Source organism: Lynx rufus, unplaced genomic scaffold (assembly GCF_022079265.1).
Source record: "Lynx rufus isolate CCGP_SWC_20201006 ecotype Redwood Valley unplaced genomic scaffold, mLynRuf1.p SCAF_8, whole genome shotgun sequence".
In the NCBI taxonomy this organism is placed as follows: Eukaryota; Metazoa; Chordata; class Mammalia; order Carnivora; family Felidae; genus Lynx; species Lynx rufus.
This window is the reverse complement of record NW_025814896.1, coordinates 36,532,599-36,557,772: the sequence shown is the minus strand read 5'-3', so window position 1 is coordinate 36,557,772 and position 25,174 is coordinate 36,532,599. Positions and strand designations below refer to the sequence as shown.

The following is a 25,174-nucleotide window of genomic DNA, read 5'->3' as shown; positions in this document are numbered from 1 at the left end:
CACTGGGTGCCACATAGCCCTTGCTGAGCCCTGGTGAGCCAGAGGCTCCAGGCCATTTGGATCCCCCTTCTTGCTTTGACATCCAAAACCCAGATCTGTGGCCTTCCTCTCCGAGGGGCACCCCTGTCCCACTGTGGTGTGGTAGGAGGGGAGGGTGGTAACCAGCCTTGGTTGTGGGTCATATGACCAGTCAGGGTCACAGACACCGTTTTGTTCTCTCCTCCCTCCCCACAACACAAACGTTGAGTGTTTTGTCACTGTGACCTGGTCACAATGGTAACTAAGCATGGGAAAGACTCAGAGCTGGGGAGGGAGGGAAATAGACCAGAGAGCCTCTGGTGCACATGTGGTCCTCTTTTCCCTTCCCTTTTGGATGTTAGAACAGTCTGATAAAGTGAACATCCTTGAGATCCTGGCTCATGGTAAGAGCTGGATCAGGACACTGACCCTCTAGCACCTACAGGGCCCTTCCTGGGCCTTCCATCACCCCACAGGTCAGGTAGCTGTGCCCTGGGAAGCGGATGCCCATCTAGAGCTGCCCATGGTTGTCTACATTTCAGGGTGGCCCTGGTTTTGGATTCTGGGGCATCTCCTCGCTGGGAAGAGAGTAACTAAGTCCATGGAACAGCACAAGAAGGGCTTAGGGCAGGGATAAAGAACTTCAGACCTCTACCCTTGAAGAAAGGAATGGCCACAAAGTCATGGAATGCTCAGTACATGCAGGTGACTGGAACTCCCTTTGTGAACCCGAGAGGAGGAAATGCTTTATCCACTTGTTTATTCAGCGTCTTTTTTTACGATGCTTCCAAGGGATCTTGAATTCACGTTCAGAAACAAATTTGGCATCTTCTCTCTTCAGATGAGGTTCTGCCTAGGGCCCTTCATGGATGACTGGCACCGGCATTTCAACACGTAGAACCATGAGCCAGAAATCTGGAAGACACCCTGTGTACCTCCCTTTCTAAGGGAGCATCCATAGCATCCATATCTAATCCACCTCCAAATTCTGAAAATCTCTCCAACAGTTCACTGGAATCCTGCCACCTCTCGCCACATCCCCTGCCACTGTCCTGGTCCAAGTCCCCATCTGCTAACACCTGAACTCCTACACTAGTGACCACATTAGTCCATCCATATCTACTCCTGTCCACCTCCCATGCTTCCTCCATTCTTCTGCCATCCTGGTCTTTTTAGAGTGTTTCGTTTTTTTTACCTGAGATATGACCAACATAGTATCTTCTATTAGGTCCTGGTGTACATCTGGATTTGATTCGATTATCATCTTCACTGAGAGCCCCTTGGTGGCTTCCTGATAGTCTTGGGACACATCTCTGTGTGGCCTAAAAGGCCTTGCACAGCCATCTTGTTTCCCTGCTAGCTCCAGCCTGCATGCCACACTGTCCTCTACCTTATCCATATTCTGGTCCTATCCCACCAGTCATCTTGCTGTCCTCAAATGCACCATCACATTCTGTCCTGCCGCAGGGCCTTTGCATGTGCTACTCATGTAGGCTGGAAAGTTTTGCTTATTACTCTTCAATCTCTGTCCCTCCCATGGGACTGTACTGCATGAGGGCAGAGGCTAAGGTTGTGTAGCAACCCAGATGGAGTTGGCTACCCTTCGAGGGCCAAACAAGTTGGAGATAATCCTGTCTTCAGATTAGAGGCAGAGCCCTGAGGTTTAGGACCGAGAATTCCTTCTCCCATCAGCTCTGCAGAGAGAGCCTGGCCCAGACAAAGCCCAGGTACTGTCTGTGTGTTAGAGAGTGCTGTTTGAGCCTGGCGCTCCTGGCATCAGTCCTCCGAGGTCATTTCCATTATGTTTCAAAACTGTACTACATAAGGGTACAGATTTTTCCTTTTTCTCCTGTACAGACGGTTTCAGTGTATGGGACTGTTCCGTAGATACGTGAACACAAACTGGCATACTTAGACCAGGTTTTCCTTCTAGCTTCACCATCTTGGCTACGCTCCTGTCTAGTAGGTTTATGGGTTAGTGTGGCCCCAGGGTTATGCTCAGACTCACCTCATTACCTCCATGGCCTGCAAGGCTGGGGGGCAGCGGGGCAGGCTTTGTGCTCCACTTTCACACAGCTAAGGTCTCAGGAGGGTCTGTTAATGTCCTTCTCCAGTCCTGAAGCTGGACTCCCAAGTGAACTACCCCAGATGCACTTCTGTGCCCCAAGCTGAGAGGAAGTAGGATTCAGGTGACAGCAGCTTAGAAGAAGCAGGCAGCAAACTGGCTGTCTTGTAACCCAAATGCCAGAAAGCATGCCCTAGACGCACCTGACTCCCTGCCTGGGGGCTGCCAGGGAAAATCTGCCACACAGGTGTGAGGTTAGTTCTACAGATCTGTTAGCCACATCGGGGATTCTGAGGATTCTGAAATGATCGTTCTCCCATCTCCTAGAAATGGGAGGAAAGTATACTGAACTACTGGAAACAACCTGTCCGCCTGGGCCTTTAGGATCGCCCCAGACTCCTGTCTCAGTTGTTTGTTGTCGTTACCTGCCTGAGAGATGCTGGAGGCCTTCGAGCCATGTGTTTAAGTAATTCCTTTATGCAGAACTCATAATCACGTGGTAATAGCTTGCTACATTTTCAAATTAAACCAGCAGAGCAAACATACAGTTAATGGAAGGACATTTTTGTCATTCTTTGGCCTGTGTTTATTTGCAAAACTTAATGTTAGTAAAGTGTTATCTGCAAGTGGTTCTGTGTGTGCTGGAGTGTAAGTCTGCAGGTGTGTGGGCTTGTTCAAGGCTTGTCCTGCCCACATGGCAGTTAAACCCAGAGGGTTGACCCTGGGGTGAAGCTGGGAGTCATGTGGATGAAGCCCCCCCCCACCCCAGGAGCGCCTCCTTTCTTGGTCACCTGTTGGGTTTGTATAACCTTGTAAATGAGCACAGGCCCTGAGCCTAGAAAAACAGGGGTGTGGGTGGGTAAAAATCACAGACATTGCTAGTAGGTCCTAATACTGTCTCTCCAAGGTGGCCTTGAATTTGACAAGGCGGTGAAGGGTTGGTGTTGGCAGGTTTAAGAAAACAAACAAGACCAGGCTGGGGTGCTTAGTGCCTTGCTTCCTTTTCACAGCCCTCCCCTGGACTCCTGGCACCCAGTGTTTGGATTTATTTTCGTACCTGTCTCTTTTCTGAGACTAGATTATAGGTGACCTCAGGGCAGGGACCACTTCTTATTTCTCTTGAGAGCTGCTTGAGCTCTGAGCGTGTTTATTTTCAATGGGCACCTTTTAAAGAGCATGACTCGGCTCAGAAAAACCCTCAGTCTACCTGTCGCTAAACTAGGGTGCGTTACTTTCCCGTGTGCCTTCTGGGCAAAGGTGAAAGGTGAAACGCATCAAGTTTGAGGTACAAGTGCAAGCTTAAAAGGTGGCAAATTTATCACTTCTTAAGAATGTAACTCTACCCCTCGGCTCCAATGAAGAGTTTGAAGTAGGCAGTCTTTCTAAAGCAAGACACGAAACTCTAAAACCAGAAGAGAAAGATGGCTAACCTTTACCTGGGATAAGGTGCTTTCTAGAATACGTAAAGAGCTTTTGCAAATTGGTATGACCAATAACGCAATAGAAAACTTGGCAGAGGAGAGAAACAGGTTACAGTTCACAGGAACAGATACAAATGGCTTTGTAACCACGTGAAGGGGTGCTCACCATCACTTAATTAAATGCTAATTAAAATAAGAGCTACTTCTCTCCTTATCAGGCAAAGATCAGAAAGTTTGATAGTATATTATGTTGGCATTGCTGTTGGGAAACCCAGTTTCCTGTGCAGGGAGAAGGACAAGTTGACGGCATCACTCATGGCTGTTTGGGGTTGTCTGCGGATGGGAGTGATGGGTTGTGCTGTCTTCTGACTCAGCACTCCGTTTCTAGGGTGTCTCTTACTACTAGAACCAGGCACATGGACAGACAGTTTCAAGGATGTTCTTTGTGGCTTTGCTTAATTGTAAAAGGCCAAAATAACCTAAATGCACATATGTGAGGAACTAGGGAAAATGTATTTCATTTTATTCCCAGATTGTGAACTACTACGCACCCATTAAAAAGGGTAAATAAATGTGTAGGCTTCTGGGGAGGGGGACACACTTTTCATTTTTCTGTCCTTTTGTACTGTTTGAATTTTATACCACATGGGTTTTAGTTATTAAAAGTAGGCAAAATGGTCAGGGAAGAAGGCTCTGATGTGAATGTTAATGCAATCAGTGCTTTTTTTTATTGTTGGTGTGTGTTTGTTTTTTTCCCCCCCTGCCTCTAGAGCCTGACAGCATTATTGAAAAGGCTTCTCACTCGGGCATGATAAACCCCAGCAGGCAGTGGCAGACGCTTAAGCAGAACACAGGGATTGCCCACTTCGAGTATCAGATCCGCGTCACCTGTGATGACTATTACTATGGCTTTGGCTGCAATAAGTTCTGCCGACCCAGAGATGACTTCTTTGGACACTATGCCTGTGACCAGAATGGCAACAAAACTTGCATGGAGGGCTGGATGGGCCCCGAATGTAACAAAGGTGTGTGGGCCTGTGCTGGGTGGGTTAATAGGCTGGGAGTGGCTGTCGCTGTTGGTGTCCAGTTCTCTCCACGCTGGGTCAAGTGGCTGTCTCAGGTAGTGTGGGGTAGGGGAATATTTGGTCTGTTTTCTAGGCCTGAGGCATAAAGATGCCGAGCACAGAAGATGCTGTTGGTGCCCTCATCCCCGCCCCCACTGCTGAATGTTGGCTGCTAACAGCTCACAGCTGTTTCTTCTCTGGAGCATTGTCCTTGGCCAAACAGCCACTCCCTGCCCCTTCCCTACTGCTCACAGTCTGTGAGTGACTGGATTGGGGGTACAAAGGCCAGCCCTGCTGGCACTGTGTGCTTCCGTTCACACTCCAGAGCTTCCCCTGGGATCAGGTTGAAGCCAGACTCCAGCTGAGACCCCTGCTCAGCTCCTTCCCTTGCCTCCATCTGCTGCCTTCAGTTCCCTTCTCCTGTACCCAAATCCCTTTCTCAGGCTCTGCTTCTAAGGGAACCTGACCTAAAACAGGTGCCACATGGGACAGGGCTAGCTCAGTGCCTGAACCTATGATCCTGCAGGAAATGACAGCCCCTGAGCTCAGGGTGGCCTTACAGCAAGCTTTCACTGTGCATCTGTGGGGGCCGTGGCATTGAGGGGTGGGGGTGAGTGGTGAACCTGAGCTTTCCTACTTGTGTAGAGTTGGGCCCATCCACAGTAGTGCAGGCTTTTAGATGTGCTGTCTGCTGTCCCAGCCCTTCTGCCCAGATTCAGTGAGTTAGTACACAGACACAGATGTTCACAGAATTATCTGTGGTCTTTACCTTTACAAAGCTTCTAATTCACTGCAAATGGGTAAGTCTAGTTGACCAGACTAGGCCCTCACAAACTTCAATGTCCTCTGCTAATTTCACATAATTTGGTAAATTCTTTCAAGATATCCCCAAAAAGGGAGTTTTTGAATTGTGACTAAGGAGTGGGATGAAGAGGAATCTTCAGGTCTCCTGGACTTTTCTTAAATAACTAGAATTTTTAAAGGATGGCATTTCCGGGATCCAGATCAATGAATTGATAAACGTAGAGTAGTTGGTGTTTTAAAAATCAGTAACAATTACTTAAAAACCGTGTGTAGTATTTCTTACCATCTGTTCAAATTTTTTTCTTTTAATCAAGGAAGCAGAATTGCTTTGTGAGGCTACTTCACAGAAGTGCCACCAGAGCTGGCCCCCAGATTAGCCTGCCAAATGAAGCCAGCCTGCTTGGCTTTGTTAGTCCCATGGGATTTTTGAGACATCAGGCATTCTAGGGGATGGTGATGTAGGGGTTAAGAAGGCTGGAGCTCATCTGAATGTGCTGGGATGGGACTGAGTGGTTGAGATGAGGAAGGATCACAGCTCCTGTTCTCTTGGAGAGGGTGGGAACTGACAGGGAGCAGGGTAGCTATTGTTTAGACAGACTGGATGAAGATCCCCCTCCCCCATCAACTTGCCTGCATTTTGTTTCTGAGTAGGATCATGTTTTGAAGATCTGCTAGCACGGCCTTGAAGTTTAAAGCTGGATTTGCTATTTGGGCACCTCCCATCTTCCTCTCCTTACAATGGACTTGACATGAGATCTCTTAAAATCGTGGATTTTGTAGGCTTAATGCACTAGGCCATTCTCATGATGGTGGTGGTGCACGAAACCATGTGCTTGACACATCCTTCTGTGTTGTGTTTTTTTTACAGCTATTTGCCGACAGGGCTGTAGCCCCAAGCATGGGTCTTGCAAACTCCCAGGTGACTGCAGGTAAATGACTAGACTTATTATCTTTTAATTCTTTAATGCAAGAGAGGGACTGAATTTATTGTGAATACGCCTCTTTTTCTTTGGAGGGCAAGAAAGCTTTAAAAAAAAATTCAAATAGGCACATCCGAAGCTTATTAAATTATACCAGCTGTCTGGTGGAATGTGCACACTTCTCTCTTGGAAAAAAAAAAAACTCTTATGGGCATAGTCAGTGACTTCATGTATTAACTGTTCTGTAAATTGATAACACGTTTTTATAATCTTCCCCTTAAAGTGCTAATGGATGAGATGGAGGGATGTGGGTTTCTTTGAGTCTGTCTCCTCCCCCAACCTTGTTTGCCATCTCCTAGCCCTCCCCCACTTTTCCCATCAATAGGGGACAGCGGAGCATTCTTTAGAATGGGATTAGTACAATCTCCTGGCCCCTTTGCAGGCGGGAGCCGGCCGGTGCTGAGAGGTTAATGGCTGCGCTGGAATCTTGTCAGTTGAGCCTGATGAATGTAGACTTTTGCTGCTGGCCTTTGAAGTCTGTTCTTTTATGGTCCTGGACAATGCAGAAGCCAGAGACCCACCCTGACTGGTTCACGATTACAGTTTTTGGAGCCTTCTTGAAATGTACATTATGCCCATTTAGGAAAGGCTTGCTTCAGGAAATAGTGTTGGTGTCTGTGGCATTTTGACACAATCTCCCACCTTACTCTCCTTCCTCCCAAATCTTCAGGATTAGCAGATTGAGGGTGACACCAAAAGGATCCCTGGGGCCTCTCATTTTTGCCCCAGATGCCACCCTGGTTTGAGCCAAGGGAAGCATATAAAACAATCTAAACCAGTGCATCTCAAACAGATGTTACCTGGGGCTCTTGTTCTAATGCAGAGACTGATTCCATAGGTCTGGGTGGGCCCAAGTCTCTGCATTTCTAACAAGCTCCCCAGTGCTGCTGCTGTTGCTGGTGGGACCGGACTTTGGGAATCACTGCCCCCAACCTCAGTACTCAAGTCAGAATTCCCTTGAAGTGACAGGGAACCGTCAAAATTCAGATTCCTGGGTACTGCCCCCCACGCACTGAACCCCAGTCCAGGGGTTGGCCCAAGAATCTGCATTTTGAAGAGCCTACCAAGTGAGTGTATTTTGAGGACTGCCGCTCTACAGAGAATTCTCTGTGGTCTTTATCTTCATGGCTCCACCACGGCATCTGTTCCCCTCCCATGCAGAGGGGACACTGAGCTCTGAGGCTTGACACTGAACTGAGAACCAAGGCAGCTGGAAGTCCAGTAAAACCAGGCTGACCTGAAGTTGTCTCTTCTGACACTTGAGAGAAAAGTTTATTTTCTGGAAGGCTGGGTGGGTTCGCATATGAAGCCCCATGGTGGCAGCTGACGGTAGTATTTAACAGCATTGCTGTCAAAGGTTGAGCAGGAATCCACCTACCTGTGCTCTTCATAATTAAGGGTGTCCTGGAGAAAGTCAGATCAGCAGAGCTATTAGCCACTCTGGGCCTGCTCCGCGTGCAGAGCTCAGATGGATATCAGCGGAGTCCGACCATGATTTCTGCTGCTGTCATCAGAATAGGCATGCTGCTGCGCAGGGGAGGGCCCTCCCAGCCAGAACAACAGGCTTTGTTTCCAGAATTTAGCCCTTTCTCTTTCGAAGTCTCCCCTCCCACTCCCTGCCCAGACACGCACCGGTGCCCTTATTTACTTAAGGTGCGACTTTCCCACACGTCATTTGCATAGTCTCCTCAGCCCATCTTGTTCTGCCTACCTTGAAGGAAAATCAAAACAGAACCTTCTAGCCCAGGAGGTTCAGGTTGTGTCCTGCTCCAGAAATAGCTGAATGGCGAGTTACCCTGTAAGTTGTCTTTTGGATTATGTATTACAGAGGTGTTTTTTTTGTTTGTTTTTTTGGTTTTTTTTTTTTTTATCCTCACATGAGAAACCTTTACTGGTTTTGTTGTTCCCAAGTAGACTGAGATTCCTTCTCCTGGTTGCACATGCTTGCTTTATTGCAAGCCTGCCAATAATATCAAACTTAATGATGAATCATCATATGAAGACAGTCACTTCAAATTCTCATGAGAACCTTAATCATAGATTATTTAACTGGGATAACTTTGTGGATGCCTCTTTAGGGTCAGTATTTTTATTTGTTTTCTTTTGAAGTCATCTGTGGCCTCTTGTGGTTTCTTTTTTATGCTTGGGGATCCAGCGCTCATTAATTAAGAGGTGAGGTTGGGTCCTCAGCTGCCTCTTCTTGCTTTTATTAGGCAAATGGAAGAGGTGTACTGATCCTTAATTTGGAAGGGAGTAAGAAGACAGTAAGAAATACTGCTATTTCCAAATCAGTTCCCTCTTAATATTTCAAGCTAGGAATATTCATCTTTTACTGAATGAACCCTGCCCCCCCCAACTCCCACGAACTTGAGTGTCCCACTTTCTTAACGAAATTTCTGCCAGATTTTTTTCTTTACTCCTCTGAATGGTCACTTGTCATTTAGACTAATGTTCTGTTTTACATAAAGCCAAATCCTCTGTCTGATTCATTTTAAACCACGCATTCTGGTGGTTCTTTGAACTGGGGTGTGGATGGCTTGTTTGTAGAAGTTAGGAAGTGGTTAGTCAGTGTTCTCAGGGGTTAAGTTGACTCTTGGCCGTGGGTGATTAGCTATTAGCTGGATCCCTATAATTTTCCCATGACAAGGATTTGCTAGCCTGCCTCCAGCTCTCTGGAAACGGAAAGCTTTCCTTTCTTGGGGGTGCTTGTTTTCCAGAGTTACAGCTGAGTGGTTGGGGGTGGGGGAGGGTGGTGGTAGTTCTTCCCTCAGCTTTTCCCAGGTCCTGTTATAGAAATACTCTGCCCATCCCTGTACCAAGTTCACCCCACCTTCACCAGGCTTTCCAGGGGCCCCTCCTGTTTGTCACAGCTTGAGTTTTGAGAAGGCAGTTAAAGTTTCCGAGGGCTTGAAACTTGAGGGGCTGGTGGCTGAGACCCTGCCCCTCCTCCACCCCAGGTGAAGGTTTATGTTTGTGTTTTTGTTTGGGGATCAAAGGCACCATTTGGCCTCCGAAGAGTCTGATTAATGAGGCGCTTATAAAGGAAACTCGACTCTGTTCCCCAATACTAGATAAACTGGATTGACCTTTTTTTCTTTTTGCAAAGTGAGAAATAACTATAAAATGAATTAGCCTAAGCAGCTCCGGTAGTGGGTCGTAAATTATCCATGGGATTGGTTCCAAGTGCTGTTGCCTCCCTCACCCTCCTGCAAAAGTGGGTTCCGAGATCTCAGCCGCCTCTTTGCCAGAGGAGGGTGCCCCCTTCCCAACCCCCCCTTGTGTGATTTCCTAAAGCCTCATCGGGAGGCAGCTTCCTGCCGCACTGGGGTGTCTTGTTGCATTTTTGCGCGCTGGGGTCGTGACTTGCTGTTTAGACAAAGAGCCTGGCCGCTGTGTAAAAGCTGCCAGCAGTGCCGCGTTTAGGAAGACTTTCACATGGCTATTGTCACCCGAGAGTCCTTCCTTCGCCTCCGTAGTCAGCGGGGTCTTGATTTATTCCATGCCCCCACCCTTGCACAGCCTTGTGAGCCTGAGAAGAGAGTGGCTTTGTGAGGGCAGCCCCCGCCGGCCTCTCCCCAGACAGCCCTGCTTTTGTAGGGAGTCGCCTGGGAGGGGACCTTGGCCCAACTACTGAAAATGTTTATTTAGACGGAGCCCCCGCGTAAACCTTGAGAGTCAACTGTCCTATCCCCCAAAATGAAACAAGACAGGAAAGGCCTGGACTTCTTAGCCTTGCCTTTAAATGACGTTGTGCTCCCCAAATGTTCCAAGGACTAAAGCAGAGTGTGCTGTCTGTCTCCAGGTGCCAGTATGGCTGGCAGGGCCTGTACTGTGACAAGTGCATCCCGCACCCGGGGTGCGTCCATGGCACCTGTAACGAGCCCTGGCAGTGCCTCTGTGAGACCAACTGGGGCGGCCAGCTCTGCGACAAAGGTAGGGCCCTTGGGGACTGGATCTCGGGGCAGGACGGGGGCCTTGGGCACAGGAAGACTTAAGGAGTGGGGCAGCCAGAATCGAGTTTTTTACTTTTGTTTATTTTTATTGGCAGGGACTTTTAATTCTGAATTTGAATTTGCTTTTAGTGCTGGGGTTGGCGGTATTTTTTTCTGGTTTTATTTTTTTATTTTTATTTTTTAATGTTTATTTTTGAGAGAAAGCACGAGTCGGGGAGGGGCAGAGAGAAAGGGAGACACAGAATCCGAAGCAGGCTACAGGCTCTGAGCTGTCAGCACAGAGCCTGACGTGAACCCACAAACTGAGATCACGACCTGAGCCAAAGTCAGATGCTTAACTGACTGAGCCACCCAGGTGCCCCTTCAGGTTTTATTTTTTGAAACAAACAGGGTGGGGGTAGGGGTGCAGCTAGAAACATGGCAGGTTAGCAGCCTGTATGGTCTTCTCTGAGCTGCTCCCATCCTGGGGTCTTTCTGGCAGATCTCAACTACTGTGGGACTCACCAGCCCTGTCTCAACGGGGGAACTTGCAGCAACACAGGTCCTGACAAGTATCAGTGTTCCTGCCCTGAGGGGTATTCAGGACCCAACTGTGAAATCGGTAAGTGGCCCAGGCAGGATGAGACCCCTCCCTACCCTCAGCTTGAGAAAAAAAATAACACGCTTAAGGACACGTAAAAAGATGAAAATACCCTCCAAAGTGAAGACTGGTTGTCTCAGCAGTTCTGTGGGTCTTTGAAAGTTCCTTTGAGCAGCACCAGTGTTTGTGGTGATGCTGGCTAGTGTCGGGGGTGGGGTGTTGGCCATGCGGCTACCCGGCTCACAGATGCCTTGGAATGTGACTGGAGACACTTAGAAAGAGGACTTCCTGTCTCCTGTAGACACAGTGGGCTTATAGCACATGCTTGCTTTCATTTTTTCGAAGCGAGCTTGAGCTGGTGGCCCAGGCGTGGGACTTGGCGGCGGGGAGAGGACGTAGGTAGCGACAAGCGGGAGCCCCTTGCTGACTGCCCTCCTGGTTTTCGCAGCGGAGCACGCCTGCCTGTCTGACCCCTGCCACAACAGGGGCAGCTGCCGGGAGACCTCGCTGGGGTTTGAGTGTGAGTGTTCCCCGGGCTGGATGGGCCCCACGTGTTCCACGAGTAAGTCTGGGTTGTGGCCTGTGTCTTTTCCGGAGGATCAGATACGGGGTTGGGGGCAGGCGCCTGGGCTTGGTTCAAGGTCACGTCTCAGTGGGAAGGGGTGGATTCTGCCAGCGGTCTGGTGGGGAGTCTGGCTGGGGCTTCTCCGGCCTTTGCGCTGCACCCTCATCCTCCTGCACTAAGTTAGCACGTGTGTCTGCTACTGAAGAGCCTTCTCCATGGGAGACCTCCATCCTTTGCATGTGCTCCCTGGAGCTCTGCCTCCTCCAAATCAAGTTCTGGTTCTGGTTCCTGCAGCCATGGAGAGGCTGCCCGTGGGGGAGGCTGTCACTCCTGGATTTCATCATGGGTGCAGGTGGCCCCCAAAGAGAGACCTGGGCTACAGGATTGTTGTGGCTGCAAGGCCTGGCTGCACGTCAGGACCACCTGGGTGCCGGACAATGCAGATGGGTCCTTCCCACAGTTTCCCTTTGGAATTGGGGAGTCCACATTTTGTAACAAGCACCTGGGTTTCTGAGGTGCGGCCAGGCCTGAGAACCACTGTGCTCAGCACCCTGAGTGGAGCACGCACAGTCGAGAATGTGGGTTCTGGGGTCGGATCACCTGGGCTGGCACTGTGGTGCCTGCCTGCCTCTCCTAGGGCCGGTCTTTACCTCCCGGTGCCCTGTTTAAAGGAGACAGTAGCAATTCCCATCTCTTAGGGTTGTGAGGAGCCGATGACCGAATTCCCAGAGAAAGTCTGGTACTTCAGAAGTGGGTAGTAGGTGAATGAAGAGGCCACTGTATATAGTCCAGTGTAGAGGGTGTGGGGTGGGATGTAGACCCCAGGTATGGAATTTTGGGAAAACTCTGTGAGCAAGTAAGAATAATGTTTTCTACCAGTAAAGAAGAGTTCTTTTTCCTTACTACTTCTTAGCTACCCCTGAGCCATGCTGGAACTTTCCTTTAAAAATGAGTAGGCAGAGCTAGATGAGCCATGTTACCCATGGGTTGATGCTCTGGGGATCCAGCTGGCTCTCCCTGCTGCTTAGGTTGGGGATTAAATGAACTGGGGCACTGGAGGATTTAAAGCTAAAATCAGGCCTTATCGTCATAGCGGTCACTTCTAGCAGGTGTCTGGCTCTTAAGTGAAGGCCCCTCGTGTAAGGGTTGGCGTTAAATTATCTAATTGTCAAACGGACTGAGATTAAAATGCCAGCTCTTTTTTCCCTTTTGTCCAACAGACATTGATGACTGTTCTCCAAATAACTGTTCCCATGGGGGCACCTGCCAGGACTTGGTTAATGGATTCAAGTGTGTGTGCCCGCCCCAGTGGACTGGCAAAACGTGCCAGTTAGGTAAGGAAATTCCTGCACCGAGGTTAGCTTTGATGATCAGAGCTGTTATAGAAGATGAGCCTGTGGTGGTGTGAGTTTGCACACCATCCTACTAAAAAGTAATTTATTGTCAAGAGTCCGGCGGGCCTGGGAGAGAGAACTCGAATGCAGATGGCCTAGCTCTTTTAGGCCCTGTGGGAAAGTCGTGGGATCCCTTGAACCATGTCAATCGTCTGTCCGAGGAGTGTTCAGCTGGGTTCCAAACGGGGATGGTCTCATGAGGAATGAGCTGTCTGCATTCTTGCTGCCACATTTAAATCCCAGCAACTAGGCTGCATGGAGTGTTATACAGCAATGCCTGGTGGCTTTCTGCTCTTCCGGCTGGGGGCCAGTTGTTAACCAGCAGCCTGAAAGTTATCAATTAGCATACCTTATTGGATAATGGCTAGGGAGAGGGATCAGCTGCTCAAAATAGCGGGAACCTAGTATCTGGGATTTAGGTTATTAGCATGTCTCCTATTGGAGGCAAACTATTGCTAGGGTGTTTTGGGGGAGGTGGGGGAAGGGGGGGTAAATCTCCATTTCTCACTACCCCTCCGCGTTTTCTTTCAGATGCAAATGAGTGCGAGGCCAAACCTTGTGTAAATGCCAAATCCTGTAAGAATCTGATTGCCAGCTACTACTGTGATTGCCTCCCAGGCTGGACGGGTCAGAATTGTGACATAAGTGAGTACCTTTTGTTTCGATTTTGATTTTTGTGAAACTTGGGTATTGAAGGCTTTGTCAGCCTGTACGTTGGCTCCAGTGCTAAGACTTGAGTGATAAAAGGAAAACCTGAGTGGGAATGTTTTTGGAGAGGGAGTGATCAGTGCAGAAATGAAAACATACACTTTATCAGGCTCATTAGCCAGTAAAACAGCCATATTCTGATAAGGTGGCTAAAACAATGATGTGAAGTTTCACTCGCTCATTCTGGAGGAATTAGGGAGGGTTCCCACCCAGTGTAATAACCTTCTGTCAGGGGGAAGCACACAGGAAATCTGATTTGAGGCTTTTATCTGTCCTGAGCGGAGAGCACTTTTCAATTAAGCCTAGTTTCAATGTAAATTGCCTCTTTAATATGAGGACTTGTTTATTTTTTAGATATTAATGACTGCCTTGGCCAGTGTCAGAATGACGCCTCCTGTCGGGTATGTAAATCTTTGCTTAAATGAAAACCTTAATGATTGACCCAAGTCTGTGAGATTTATGTGACCCTGGGAGAGCTCTGTCCCTCAAGGATTTAAAAATGCAGGTGAAAAGTGATTCTCTGGAAGTTTCACTTGGGCTTGTGTTACCCCCAGCCTCCTGGGAGCCATCTTGAAGGCATGCATGTAGAAATTCCCCTTCAGCATTTCGGGAGGCTTGGCATTTGGTGATTTCAGTGAATCCGTGGAACGGCAGCAGTCATGCTAGACCGCAGAAGCCCCGTGTTTGTGGAATACATAGAAAAAAGCATGTGTTTCTCCCCCCTCCTTCTTCCTCTTCCAGGATTTGGTTAATGGTTATCGCTGTATCTGTCCACCTGGCTATGCAGGCGATCACTGTGAGAGAGACATCGATGAATGCGCCAGCAACCCCTGTTTGAATGGGGGTCACTGTCAGAATGAAATCAACAGATTCCAGTGTCTGTGTCCCACTGGTTTCTCTGGAAACCTCTGTCAGGTGAGCTGTGCTAGAACCTCCACAGGCCAAGTTTCTACAGCAGAACTCCCTCTGCCTCCTCTCTCTGCCCTCTCCTCTCCACCCCCCCTTCCCCTCTTCCTCCATCTGTCTTCCCCTTCTTTCCCCTCCCCCTTCTCCTCCTCCTCCTCTTTCCCCCTCCCCACCTCCTCTCCCCTCTTCCTCCCTTGGTTCCCCCCTTCTTCCTCCTCCCCTCCCCCATCCTCTCTCCCCCCATCCCCTCCCCCCCCCTCCTCCTCCTCATGTTTGTCCTTTCCCTTCCCTTTCCTCTTCTTTCCTGTTCCCCTCCTGACTCTGTAGTTGCCATCCAGGGACTAGGGACTTTTGCTAGGCAAATGCAGGTGGAAGGACACGGAGGAGTGGTTTCCTTCGTAGTGTCAGCAGCCTGTCGATTTGACTTGGTGCCCCCGACTCCATGCTCTCCCACCCTGCCCTGTTTTTCCCATGCATATCTGGACAGTCTCTAGGACATAACTGTGTATTACGTAGAGCATTCTGCTCATGGAAGCAGGTAAAGGGGTCAGATTCCAGGATCCGCTGCCCCTGAGCACTTATAGTCACGCCTTTGTTTCTTTTCCCCCTCCTCTGCTCCTGGTCCTTGCAGCTGGACATCGATTATTGTGAACCCAATCCCTGCCAGCACGGTGCCCAGTGCTACAACCGCGCCAGCGACTATTTCTGCAAGTGTCCTGAGGACTACGAAGGCAAGAATTGCTCCCACCTTAAAGACCACTGCCGCACGACTCCCTGTGAAGGTACCTCCCCCACCTGCGGCCCTGGCTCGTCTCCAGGGCTCAGTCCTCTTTCCCCATTTGCCAGTTCCCCTCGATAGTCTCAGAAGCTGTGTAGCTGAGATTGAAACCCCCTAACCTCATGGCTGGGGGAAGCCAGAACATGTGGGAACAATCCACTCAGGCCCGCCAGTGGGACAGCCATGTCCTGTTCCGGGGTGGGCGGATTTGCAACCCTGAGACATTCCTCAGAGCAGTGCTGCCAGAAGACCTTTCTGCAGCATGGACTGTCAGGGAGGGTAGCTTTTAGTGTGACTCCCAGGCCTAGAAACTGATTATTTTCCTGAATTTCAATTCATTTAAATTTAAATAGCCGCCAATGTCCTGTGGCTGTTGTAGGAGGTAGCACAGTCTTCAGGTTCTCTGTTCTTTGCTGGCTTTAGTGTGATTAAATAGGAAGGAAAGCTGGCTCTTTCTCCTTTAGTAAGCTTGTCAAACAGATGTCAAAGGTAGGATGAGAGGGGCCCACAGACAACACGTAGGCTTCTTAGCCACCTACGGAGAAAATGCCTTAAAAAACAAACAAAAAACACTTGACTGCCTGGAGTCTCCACTTTGCCTGTCAGTGTGACCTGGCACGTTGCCAGAGTCTTGGCCCTCGAGGTGCCTCTTGACTTATTCCCCTCATTAGCCAAGGGGTGCCTGTCTCTAGGAAAGCAGGCTTGGCGTGGGTCCTTGCCTTGGGAATGCCGTGTCTTATGGGTCCGCGGCCGTGATCTGATCCCAAGTGTGTCTTCTAGTGATTGACAGCTGCACTGTGGCCATGGCTTCCAATGACACGCCTGAGGGGGTGCGGTATATTTCCTCGAACGTCTGTGGTCCCCACGGGAAGTGCAAGAGTCAGTCGGGAGGCAAATTCACCTGCGACTGTAACAAAGGCTTCACTGGAACGTACTGCCATGAAAGTAAGACCCCTCTTTGGGGAATGGGGCATGGTACCCCCACCCTGCCTCTCTGCTCAGCTCAGGAAGCATTTGAGATTGAATCGTTTGAGACCAGTGAAAGTTTACTATTAGATCTAGGATCTAAGACAGAGTTGTGTTTATAAGATCACTGACGCCTCTGACCCTTCAGATCGTTTATGTTAGAATATTCTGGAATCTGACTAGTTTGGGTGGTCCCGCTGAGTTTCTTCTCTACTCCCTCCAAGTAGCTTAGCTTATGAGGCATTAAATAAAACAGACAAGGCATCCTCTGGTGCCACCTGGCACCTCGTTTTCTCAGGGGGCAGCCTTTGGACCAGTGCCTAGCTATGGCACTAGTTGGCCTTTATTTACCAGCTTCTTCACCTTCCCTTCACAGACATTAATGACTGCGAGAGCAACCCCTGTAAAAATGGCGGTACTTGCATCGATGGTGTCAACTCCTACAAGTGCATCTGTAGTGACGGCTGGGAGGGGGCCTACTGTGAAACCAGTGAGTCTGTGGTCTTCATGGGCCAGACAGCTCTAGGATGCTGGGGTGAGAGGAGTCTTCACGGGAGGCTTTTCTTTTCAATGGGAGCCTGACCAACCACAAGACCCCCATAGTTCTTGTCATGGCATAGCACTGCCTGTGTCCTGTTGAATGCTGAAGACAGCCAACCGGAAGGAACAGCAGCTGAGGAGCTAGAGAATCGGGCTGTGATTAGGATAAATACCCCGCTTGCAGAGACAGTAATCTTCCTTTTGTTTTGACTGTAACTTGTACCTGTCCTGATTTTAATTTCCACGGGAGTGACAGAAGCCTGCCCCTGTCTTGCCACCTCGTGGTGTTAGAAATAACCGACTCTTAGAAAGCAGTGAAGGTGTTTATGTCCTGGGATGGCTCAGCTGGTCTTGGACCTTGGAGTGGAGAGCATTGGGTGGAGGTAGCCATCACCATAGCAAGCGTGCGGCTCTTACATGCTGGGTGGGCATGGTCCTGGAAGCATCTTCAGCTGGGTGTCTCCTCTTTGATTCTAGACATTAACGACTGCAGCCAGAATCCCTGCCACAATGGGGGCTCGTGTCGTGACCTTGTCAACGACTTTTACTGTGACTGTAAAAACGGGTGGAAAGGAAAGACATGCCACTCACGTAAGTGGTAGCTGACTAGGGCCCCATCTCTGCGACCCCTCCCACCCTCCGTCTTCTGCGAGGAGGGGCTGGCCAGGGGCTCAAGCTGAGATCCTCCTCCTCCAGGTGACAGCCAGTGTGATGAGGCCACGTGCAACAACGGTGGCACCTGCTATGACGAAGGGGATGCTTTCAAGTGCATGTGTCCTGGAGGCTGGGAAGGGACGACCTGCAACATAGGTAGTTTTCTGCCTCACATGGGGTTCGCCACGGCCATCTGGGCACTTGTGACTTTCCCTGGCGGGTCTGGTTCTCTCCAGACTGTTTTCGGATCCTCAGGGAGGGTGGTCCTGTCTGTTCTTGTCTCGTAGCCCGAAACAGTAGTTGCCTGCCCAACCCTTGCCATAACGGGGGCACCTGTGTGGTCAACGGCGACTCCTTCACGTGTGTCTGCAAAGAAGGCTGGGAGGGGCCCATCTGTACTCAGAGTGAGTGTCCCCTGCCCCACCCGCCTTGAACTCTCCGAGGGCTGCAGGAGCACATCCTGACACCCTCGGGGACTCGAGATGGAAACCAGAAGCAGAGCTGTTTGATGTCTGCTTCTGCATCACCTGGGTCTGTTCTAATGCACTTGATGGGCTGCAGCCCTGACCTGGGCATGAGAAAGTCGCCGTTGAGATAAGTGGAGACAGATGGTGTCTCGCTTCCCAGCGTGGGTCTGACCAGCAGCCTGTCTCCTTCCATTCTCACAGCCCCCTTCCCGCCCTGACCGGGGCCTCTTCCTGTGCAGTGTCCCACGGCACATGGAACAAAGTGTGTTGCAGGCCTGGTTCCAATTGAGCAGAGGTCTTAAGCGCATTTTGTTGGTGTTAACTATAGGTCTATCATATGGGTATTATGGAGATCAGTGGTGTTTCTCCTTAAGCTTAAAACTGCTTTGCCTGGTGAAGGCCTTACTATTAAGTTGTCTTTTTTACTTTGCAGATACCAATGATTGCAGTCCTCACCCCTGGTAAGCATGGCCACCTTTTAAGCCAGCGCTTGTTGGCTGTAGTGTGCATGGGCATCACCTAGGAATCTTGTCTAAAATGCAGGTTCTGATACAGGAGGTCTGGGGTGGGGCTGCAGACCCTGCCTGTCAAACAAGCTCCCAGGTGCTGCTCATCCTGCTGGTCTGGACCACACTTTAGTTAGCCAGGTTGTGCCTTCTTTTGGAGCAGTGATTCTCAACCTTGGCTGTGCATGAGAATCACCTGGGCAGGTTTTATAAGTCTCAATGCCTGGACTGCAAGGGAGACTGAAATTAGACTCTCCGGGGGTGGGACCCCGGCATCAGTATTTTTAAAGTTCCCCAAGTACTGGCGAGGGCGGCCAAGGGTGGGAGCCACTGAATGTAATTGGCACAGCTACCTGAGGTTAACTGGTGGAGTCTTGGATCGGTAGGCTGGTTACTGAGTGGCCTTTGCTTTCCTTCTCAGTTACAACAGTGGCACGTGCGTGGATGGAGACAACTGGTACCGGTGTGAGTGTGCCCCAGGCTTTGCTGGACCTGATTGCAGAATAAGTAAGGAGCAGCCCTAGTTGGTTTCCCTAGTGGCTTTCTTTCCCCCAACACCAGCCCTTGGCCTGTACTTTCAGTCTTGAAAACAACTAAGGTCACTGCTCCCTTTAAGTAGCCCTGATAGGCAAGTGGCCTCCCACCTCCAGCTGGGATTAAGATAGCTCTGGCTGGAAATTTGCAGGTATCTGCTGGTCCTTCCCCGGGTGGCACAACCCCCTTCTAGGGGAGGCGGTACAAGCCACAGAATCTGACCATTAATCTATTCTGAGGCCTTAAAGGAAGAGGGTGCTTTTTCCCAGGACTACCCTAAAATTATGAGCCAGTGGACATTACCCACAGAGGACGGAGCTAAGGGCAGTAGAAGGGATGAGGGTTGTGGTTTCTAAAGGTCATGCCTTGGTGACATGATTAAAATGGGAGATGGGCAATGAAGTTTGTCAGGGTGCTTTTGATGTTGCTTTATTTTGAGCCTTTTCCTACTTTTTTATAAGCCTTTTTTTTCCTCCCTCCCTCCCCCCCAAAAAAAAGTGATTTTTTTTTTTGTTTGTTTTCATACCCAAACTATTTGAAATTTCACTAGTGCTGGAGATCACCAAGTCTGGGACTGACTGGTCTTCACTAAATAAGGGTACATTTGGTCTACTGCACGTTTCTAAGTTGTGCTGGCAAACTGTGGTCTGGGCCCACTGCTTGTTTTTGTAAATAGTTTTATTGGCACACAGCCACACTCACCTATTTATATACTGTCTCAAGCTGCTTTCATGCTATAACAGAATTGACTAGTCAAGACAGAACTCACATGGCCTGCAAAGCTTAAAATATTTGACCCTTTTCAAGAACTTTGCCAGCCCTTGCTCTTTTACTATCTGATAAAAAAGAACTAAAAATTGTGGCCTCCTGGGGTGCCTGGGTGGCTCAGTCCGTTAAGTATCCGACTTTGGCTCAGGTCATGATGTCGCAGTCTGTACGTTTGAGCCTTGTGTCAGGGTCTGTGCTGACAGCTCAGAGCCCGGAGCCTGCTTCAGATTCTGTGCCTCCCTCTTTCTCTGCCTCTCCTGCACTCGTGCTCTATTTCTCTAAAAAAAAAAAACAAAAAAAAAAAAAACACCAAAAAACCCACAACAATAAACCTTAAGGAAAAAAAAAAAAACAAAAAACTGATCTGAAAAGATTTTCAGCTAAGTCAGGCTAATGGTGATCTTTGTGGGGCAGTGACTGGTGGAGTTTTTTGGGGTACTGATGATCAGTTTATTTGGGTGCTGGTTACATGATAATTCATCAAGCTTATACTTGGGTTTATATGCTTTTCTATCTGTATGTTAGGTCAGTATAAAACTTAGAAAACCATTATTGCTTCCCATTGGAGCCTAAACTTGAACTGCGTTTCTCCTAGACATCAACGAATGCCAGTCCTCACCCTGTGCCTTTGGGGCAACCTGTGTGGATGAGATCAATGGCTACCAGTGTGTCTGTCCCCCAGGGCACAGTGGTGCCAAATGCCAAGAAGGTATGTGGGTCAGGCCGCAGCTGGCTGCGTCTTATGGGGTGAGCGGGCACTGTGCTCAGGAAGAGAACACAGAGGGGGGATATGCAGAGGGGGCCTCAGGGAAGGGGAAACTTAAGGGGTCCCCTGCAAACAGGGTAGCCGTTTTTAGTCAACTCCTGGGCAATTACATAGTTATGTTGTGTGACAGACCATCCCCCAATGTGTGGCTTAGAGCAGGCATTTGTTTGTATTGATCGTGGGCATGCGGGGCAGGCAGGGTGATAATGTGTTGCAGGGTGGGTTCAGGTCTATTCTGTGTTTCCTCACCCTCCTTGGACCAGCAGCCATATCTGGCAAGTGGCAGGCCTGAAAGAATCCAAGCTCAACCATGAGAGACTTAGCTCCCATCACATCCAGTAATGCTGCAGTGGCCCAAGGAGGTCACAATGCCACGTGCAAAGGCAGCAGGAGAGGGAAGAACACCTGCCCTTTGTTGGGGGGTAACTGTTGTCCCATGGCAGAGGGCACAGATGTAATTCCTTCCCTAACAGGGAGGGAGTGAAGAGTGGAGAGAACAGTCTATAGAAAAGGAAACCCCTTGGACTCCTGCATTCCTGCATTTCAGTTTCAGGGAGACCTTGTATCACCATGGGGAGTGTGATCCCAGACGGGGCCAAGTGGGACGATGACTGCAATACATGCCAGTGCCTGAATGGAAGGATCGCCTGCTCGAAGGTACAGTGTGGGGGATGCCACAGATCACCTGCATCCTGGAGTTGCCATTGGGTGTTTGTCCTGAGCCACCTGCTCCCTCTCTCTCTCTCTCTCTCTCTCTCTCCCCCTCCCCACCCCTCCAGGTCTGGTGTGGCCCTCGACCTTGCTTGCTCCACAAAGGGCACAGTGAATGCCCCAGTGGGCAAAGCTGCATCCCTATCCTGGATGACCAGTGTTTTGTCCGCCCCTGCACGGGTGTGGGTGAGTGTCGGTCTTCCAGTCTCCAGCCCGTGAAGACCAAGTGCACTTCTGACCCCTACTACCAGGATAACTGTGCAAACATCACATTCACCTTCAACAAAGAGATGATGTCGCCGGTACGGAACCACTACTTTTTTATTTTGGAATGGAAGGGTGTGTCTGCTGCTTCCAAGGCAGAGTGTCACCAGCTAGGACCTTAGCTTAAATTCCTTAGTTCTCCTTAGCTTAAATTCCTAACTTCCAAAGAAACCTCAGCCTTTTCTTTTTCTTCCAGTATCTTACATGTGTCCTTTTAAAATGTGATTCTAGGGCCTTACCACGGAGCATATTTGCAGTGAATTGAGGAATTTGAATATTTTAAAGAATGTTTCCGCCGAATACTCAATCTACATAGCTTGTGAGCCTTCCCCTTCTGCGAACAATGAAATACATGTGGCCATTGTAAGTATAAGACTCAGTCAGACTTAATTATGTGACTGCAAGGTAGTTAACAAACTTAAGTTAGCCAGTATCTGAACACAGCAAAGCTGGACTCACATGTTTAAGTAACTTTGAATAAAGCCTACTGTGGAGTGCGGCCCTGACCCTCCATCTGACAGTTCTCCTTTTTCTCCAGTCTGCTGAAGACATACGAGATGATGGAAACCCTATCAAGGAAATCACTGACAAAATCATAGATCTCGTTAGCAAACGTGATGGGAATAGCTCGCTTATTGCTGCGGTTGCGGAAGTGCGAGTGCAGAGGCGGCCTGTGAAGAACAGAACAGGTAGGTGGGAACGGTCCCTTTGAGGACGAGCAAACTGATCTCATCTCACCATCCAACAAAAGCAGCAGGTGGGGTGTTAGTTGATGGTTCCCTGTCTCGAGGAGCCCCCCCCCCCCCCCACCCCGGCTGCCATTTAACCGGTGAAAAAACTGAGGCCAGCTGCCATGATCAAGTACCGGACTTCTTTCCCTGCCATCAAGCTGTGCTCTCAAAGGGGGGACCTCTGCAGAACATGTTGTTTCTAAGGCAGAGTGCACTGAGGCACCTCAAACTCCTGGCCACGCAAACCCTGCTGTGGCATTCTAGTGGCGTAGGACAGCCCAGCCTAAGTCCCGTGAACACTGGTTTGATAGGCAGCTCGTTGGCCCTGCAGGACATCCAGGCCCCCCTTTTGGCCATAGCTGTTGTAGCTAGGTGAGAAGCAGGGTGCATGAGCATCTGGGACATGTGAGCTCTGCATGCTCAGATCAGGTTTCTGGTAATTCTGAAAATCAGACCCTATAACCAGCTGCCTGAGGAGCCAGTCTTCCCTCGACTGAACCAGATGCTGCTCTCTCCACACGGAGTCAGGAGCCTCTAGGAGTTGCTGCTGTGCCTGGTCTCTGGGGACAAATATGTCAGGGTCTCCAAGGGCCTGGATCCTGTACTTGCTTATCAACCTGTGAAGTGACAATATGTAATTGTGGAAAGGGGCTTGTCCCCATAGCACCCCTCGTAGGGACTAAGGACAGGGGAACCACTGTCAGTAGTCTTTTGTTCATGCGGTAGCTTTCTTTTTTTTTTTTTTTCTTTTTTGAGAGTTCATTGGTTTTGTTCCCGCCTTACAGATTTCCTGGTTCCTCTGCTGAGCTCCGTCTTAACTGTGGCCTGGATCTGTTGCCTGGTGACAGCCTTCTACTGGTGCGTGCGGAAGCGGCGGAAGCCCAGCAGCCACGCTCGTGCGGCCTCTGAGGACAACACCACCAACAACGTGCGGGAGCAGCTGAACCAGATCAAAAACCCCATCGAGAAGCACGGGGCCAACACGGTCCCCATCAAGGATTACGAGAACAAAAACTCCAAAATGTCGAAAATAAGGACCCACAACTCGGAGGTAGAGGAGGACGACATGGACAAGCACCAGCAGAAAGCCCGGTTTGCCAAACAGCCGGCATACACGCTGGTAGACAGAGAAGAGAAGCCCCCCAATGGCACGCCGGCCAAACACCCAAACTGGACAAACAAACAGGACAACAGGGACCTGGAAAGTGCCCAGAGCTTAAACCGGATGGAGTACATCGTATAGCAGACGGTGGGCACCGTGGCCGCTAGGTAGAGTCTGAGGGCGCTGGGGGCTTGTAGTTCTTAAAAGGTCGTGTCCTATTCCAGTCTGAGGCTGTCGTTGACTTAGAATCCTGTGTTAATTTAAGTTCTGACAAGCTGGCTTACACTGGCAATGGTAGTTGCTGTGGTTGGCTGGGGAACCCCATGCTGCGTCTCACGGCTATGCAAACACAAGCCCCGAGTGCCCTGGTGCACGGGCCCCGCAGCTGCCCCCTCTCGGACCAGGTTCCCAGGAGAAGGCCCAGCCCCTGGGCTGAGCTTCCACCTCTGCCAGATGTCCCGATGGTGATGCAGTCTTAGGATCGTAGTTTTTATTTATATTTATTGACTCTTGAGTTGTTTTTGTATATTGGTTTTATGATGACGTACAAGTAGTTCTGTATTTGAAAGTGCCTTTGCAGCTCAGAACCACAGCAACTATCACAAATGAGTTTATTATTTATTTTTTTTATTGTATTTTGTTGTTGTTGGGGGAGGGGGGACTTTGATGTCAGCAGTTGCTGGTAAAATGAAGAATTTAAAGAGGAAAAATGTGTCAAAAGTAGAATTTTGTATAGTTATGTAAATAATTCTTTTTTATTAATCACTGTGTATATTTGATTTATTAACTTAATAATCAAGAGCCTTAAAACATCATTCCTTTTTATTTATATGTATGTGTTTAGAATTGAAGGTTTTTGATAGCATTGTAAGCGTATGGCTTTATTTTTTTGAACTTATTTTCTTATTACGTGTTGCCTATAAGCCAAAATTAAGGTGTTTGAAAATAGTTAAAAGACAATAGGATGGCCTTCGGTGCCTGGAATACTGGCGGATTTTTTTTTTCTTTTTTTGTACGACGTCAGATGTTTTAAAACACCTTCTATAGCATCACTTTAAAACACGTTTTAAGGACTGACTGAGGCAGTTTGAAAATTAGTCTAGAACAGGTTCCTTTTTTTTTTTTCTGCTTTAGACTTGAAAAGAGACAGGCAGGTGATGGGCTACACAGCAGTTTAAGGGAACAAGCTGAGCTCCGACTTAACGTAGCCAAAATATGAGTGGTTGAATATCATTAAAAATATCAATTGTGTGAAGGTGGAAGTACACCAGTCTTATTTTGTAAATTCTGATTTCTTTTCACCATTCTTTTAATACTGAACCACTTGTAGATTTGATTTTTTTTTGTTGTTGTTATCTACTGCATTTAGGGAGTATTCCAATAAGCTAGTTGAATACTTGAACCTTAAAATGTCCAGTAAGATCACTGTTTAGATTTGCCATAGAGTACACTGCCTGCCTTAAGTGAGGAAATCAAATGCTATTTACAAAGTTGAAGACCCAAAAGGCTTATAAAACAGAGGAATTTCATTGGTTCACCACTGAGACCGTGAAGATACTTTGTATTGTCCTATTAGTGTTATGAACATAAAAATGCATCTTTGATGTGTTGTTCCTGGCAATAAATTTTGAAAAGTAATATTTATTAAATTTTTTGTATGAAACCTGGAACAGTGTGGCCTCTTCTGAGCTGATGGAGTGGTGCTTGGGCTCTGCCTCATGCCTTCACCACCCCACCAAATCTGTTCTGGTAAGCGGGGTGTGATCAATAGGCTGTGCTTGATGGGGATGTGGAGGAAAAACCTAAAGCCTTGTCAGCCACAGAATTCAGCCAAAGAAGCCAGGGCTGTGAGAGCCCCATCTCGAGGGGGCCTTGATTCCCTTGTTATTCAACAGCAAGTGTGAATACTGCTTGAATAAACACCACTGG

At 48.9% G+C, this 25,174-nt stretch overlaps 1 protein-coding gene across 1 annotated transcript in view; it reads left to right on the top strand.

Annotated features, from left to right (window-relative positions):
• JAG1 (jagged canonical Notch ligand 1) overlaps positions 1-24,938 on the top strand; it is a 36,078-nt gene extending 11,140 nt beyond the window's left edge. Inside the window, exons 6-28 of the mRNA XM_047069169.1 lie at positions 4,275-4,529; positions 6,241-6,301; positions 10,155-10,285; positions 10,787-10,906; positions 11,334-11,447; positions 12,671-12,784; positions 13,376-13,489; positions 13,907-13,953; positions 14,294-14,467; positions 15,090-15,240; positions 16,017-16,181; positions 16,579-16,692; positions 17,220-17,333; positions 17,439-17,552; positions 17,684-17,800; positions 18,297-18,324; positions 18,791-18,876; positions 20,267-20,380; positions 20,985-21,094; positions 21,217-21,450; positions 21,644-21,775; positions 21,951-22,101; positions 22,929-24,938. Of these exons, the coding sequence (XP_046925125.1) occupies positions 4,275-4,529; positions 6,241-6,301; positions 10,155-10,285; positions 10,787-10,906; positions 11,334-11,447; positions 12,671-12,784; positions 13,376-13,489; positions 13,907-13,953; positions 14,294-14,467; positions 15,090-15,240; positions 16,017-16,181; positions 16,579-16,692; positions 17,220-17,333; positions 17,439-17,552; positions 17,684-17,800; positions 18,297-18,324; positions 18,791-18,876; positions 20,267-20,380; positions 20,985-21,094; positions 21,217-21,450; positions 21,644-21,775; positions 21,951-22,101; positions 22,929-23,386 (3,218 nt within the window). The 3' untranslated portion in view covers positions 23,387-24,938. The remainder of the gene's footprint in view (positions 1-4,274; positions 4,530-6,240; positions 6,302-10,154; positions 10,286-10,786; positions 10,907-11,333; positions 11,448-12,670; positions 12,785-13,375; positions 13,490-13,906; positions 13,954-14,293; positions 14,468-15,089; positions 15,241-16,016; positions 16,182-16,578; positions 16,693-17,219; positions 17,334-17,438; positions 17,553-17,683; positions 17,801-18,296; positions 18,325-18,790; positions 18,877-20,266; positions 20,381-20,984; positions 21,095-21,216; positions 21,451-21,643; positions 21,776-21,950; positions 22,102-22,928) is intronic.
• Positions 24,939-25,174: the final 236 nt, after the last annotated feature.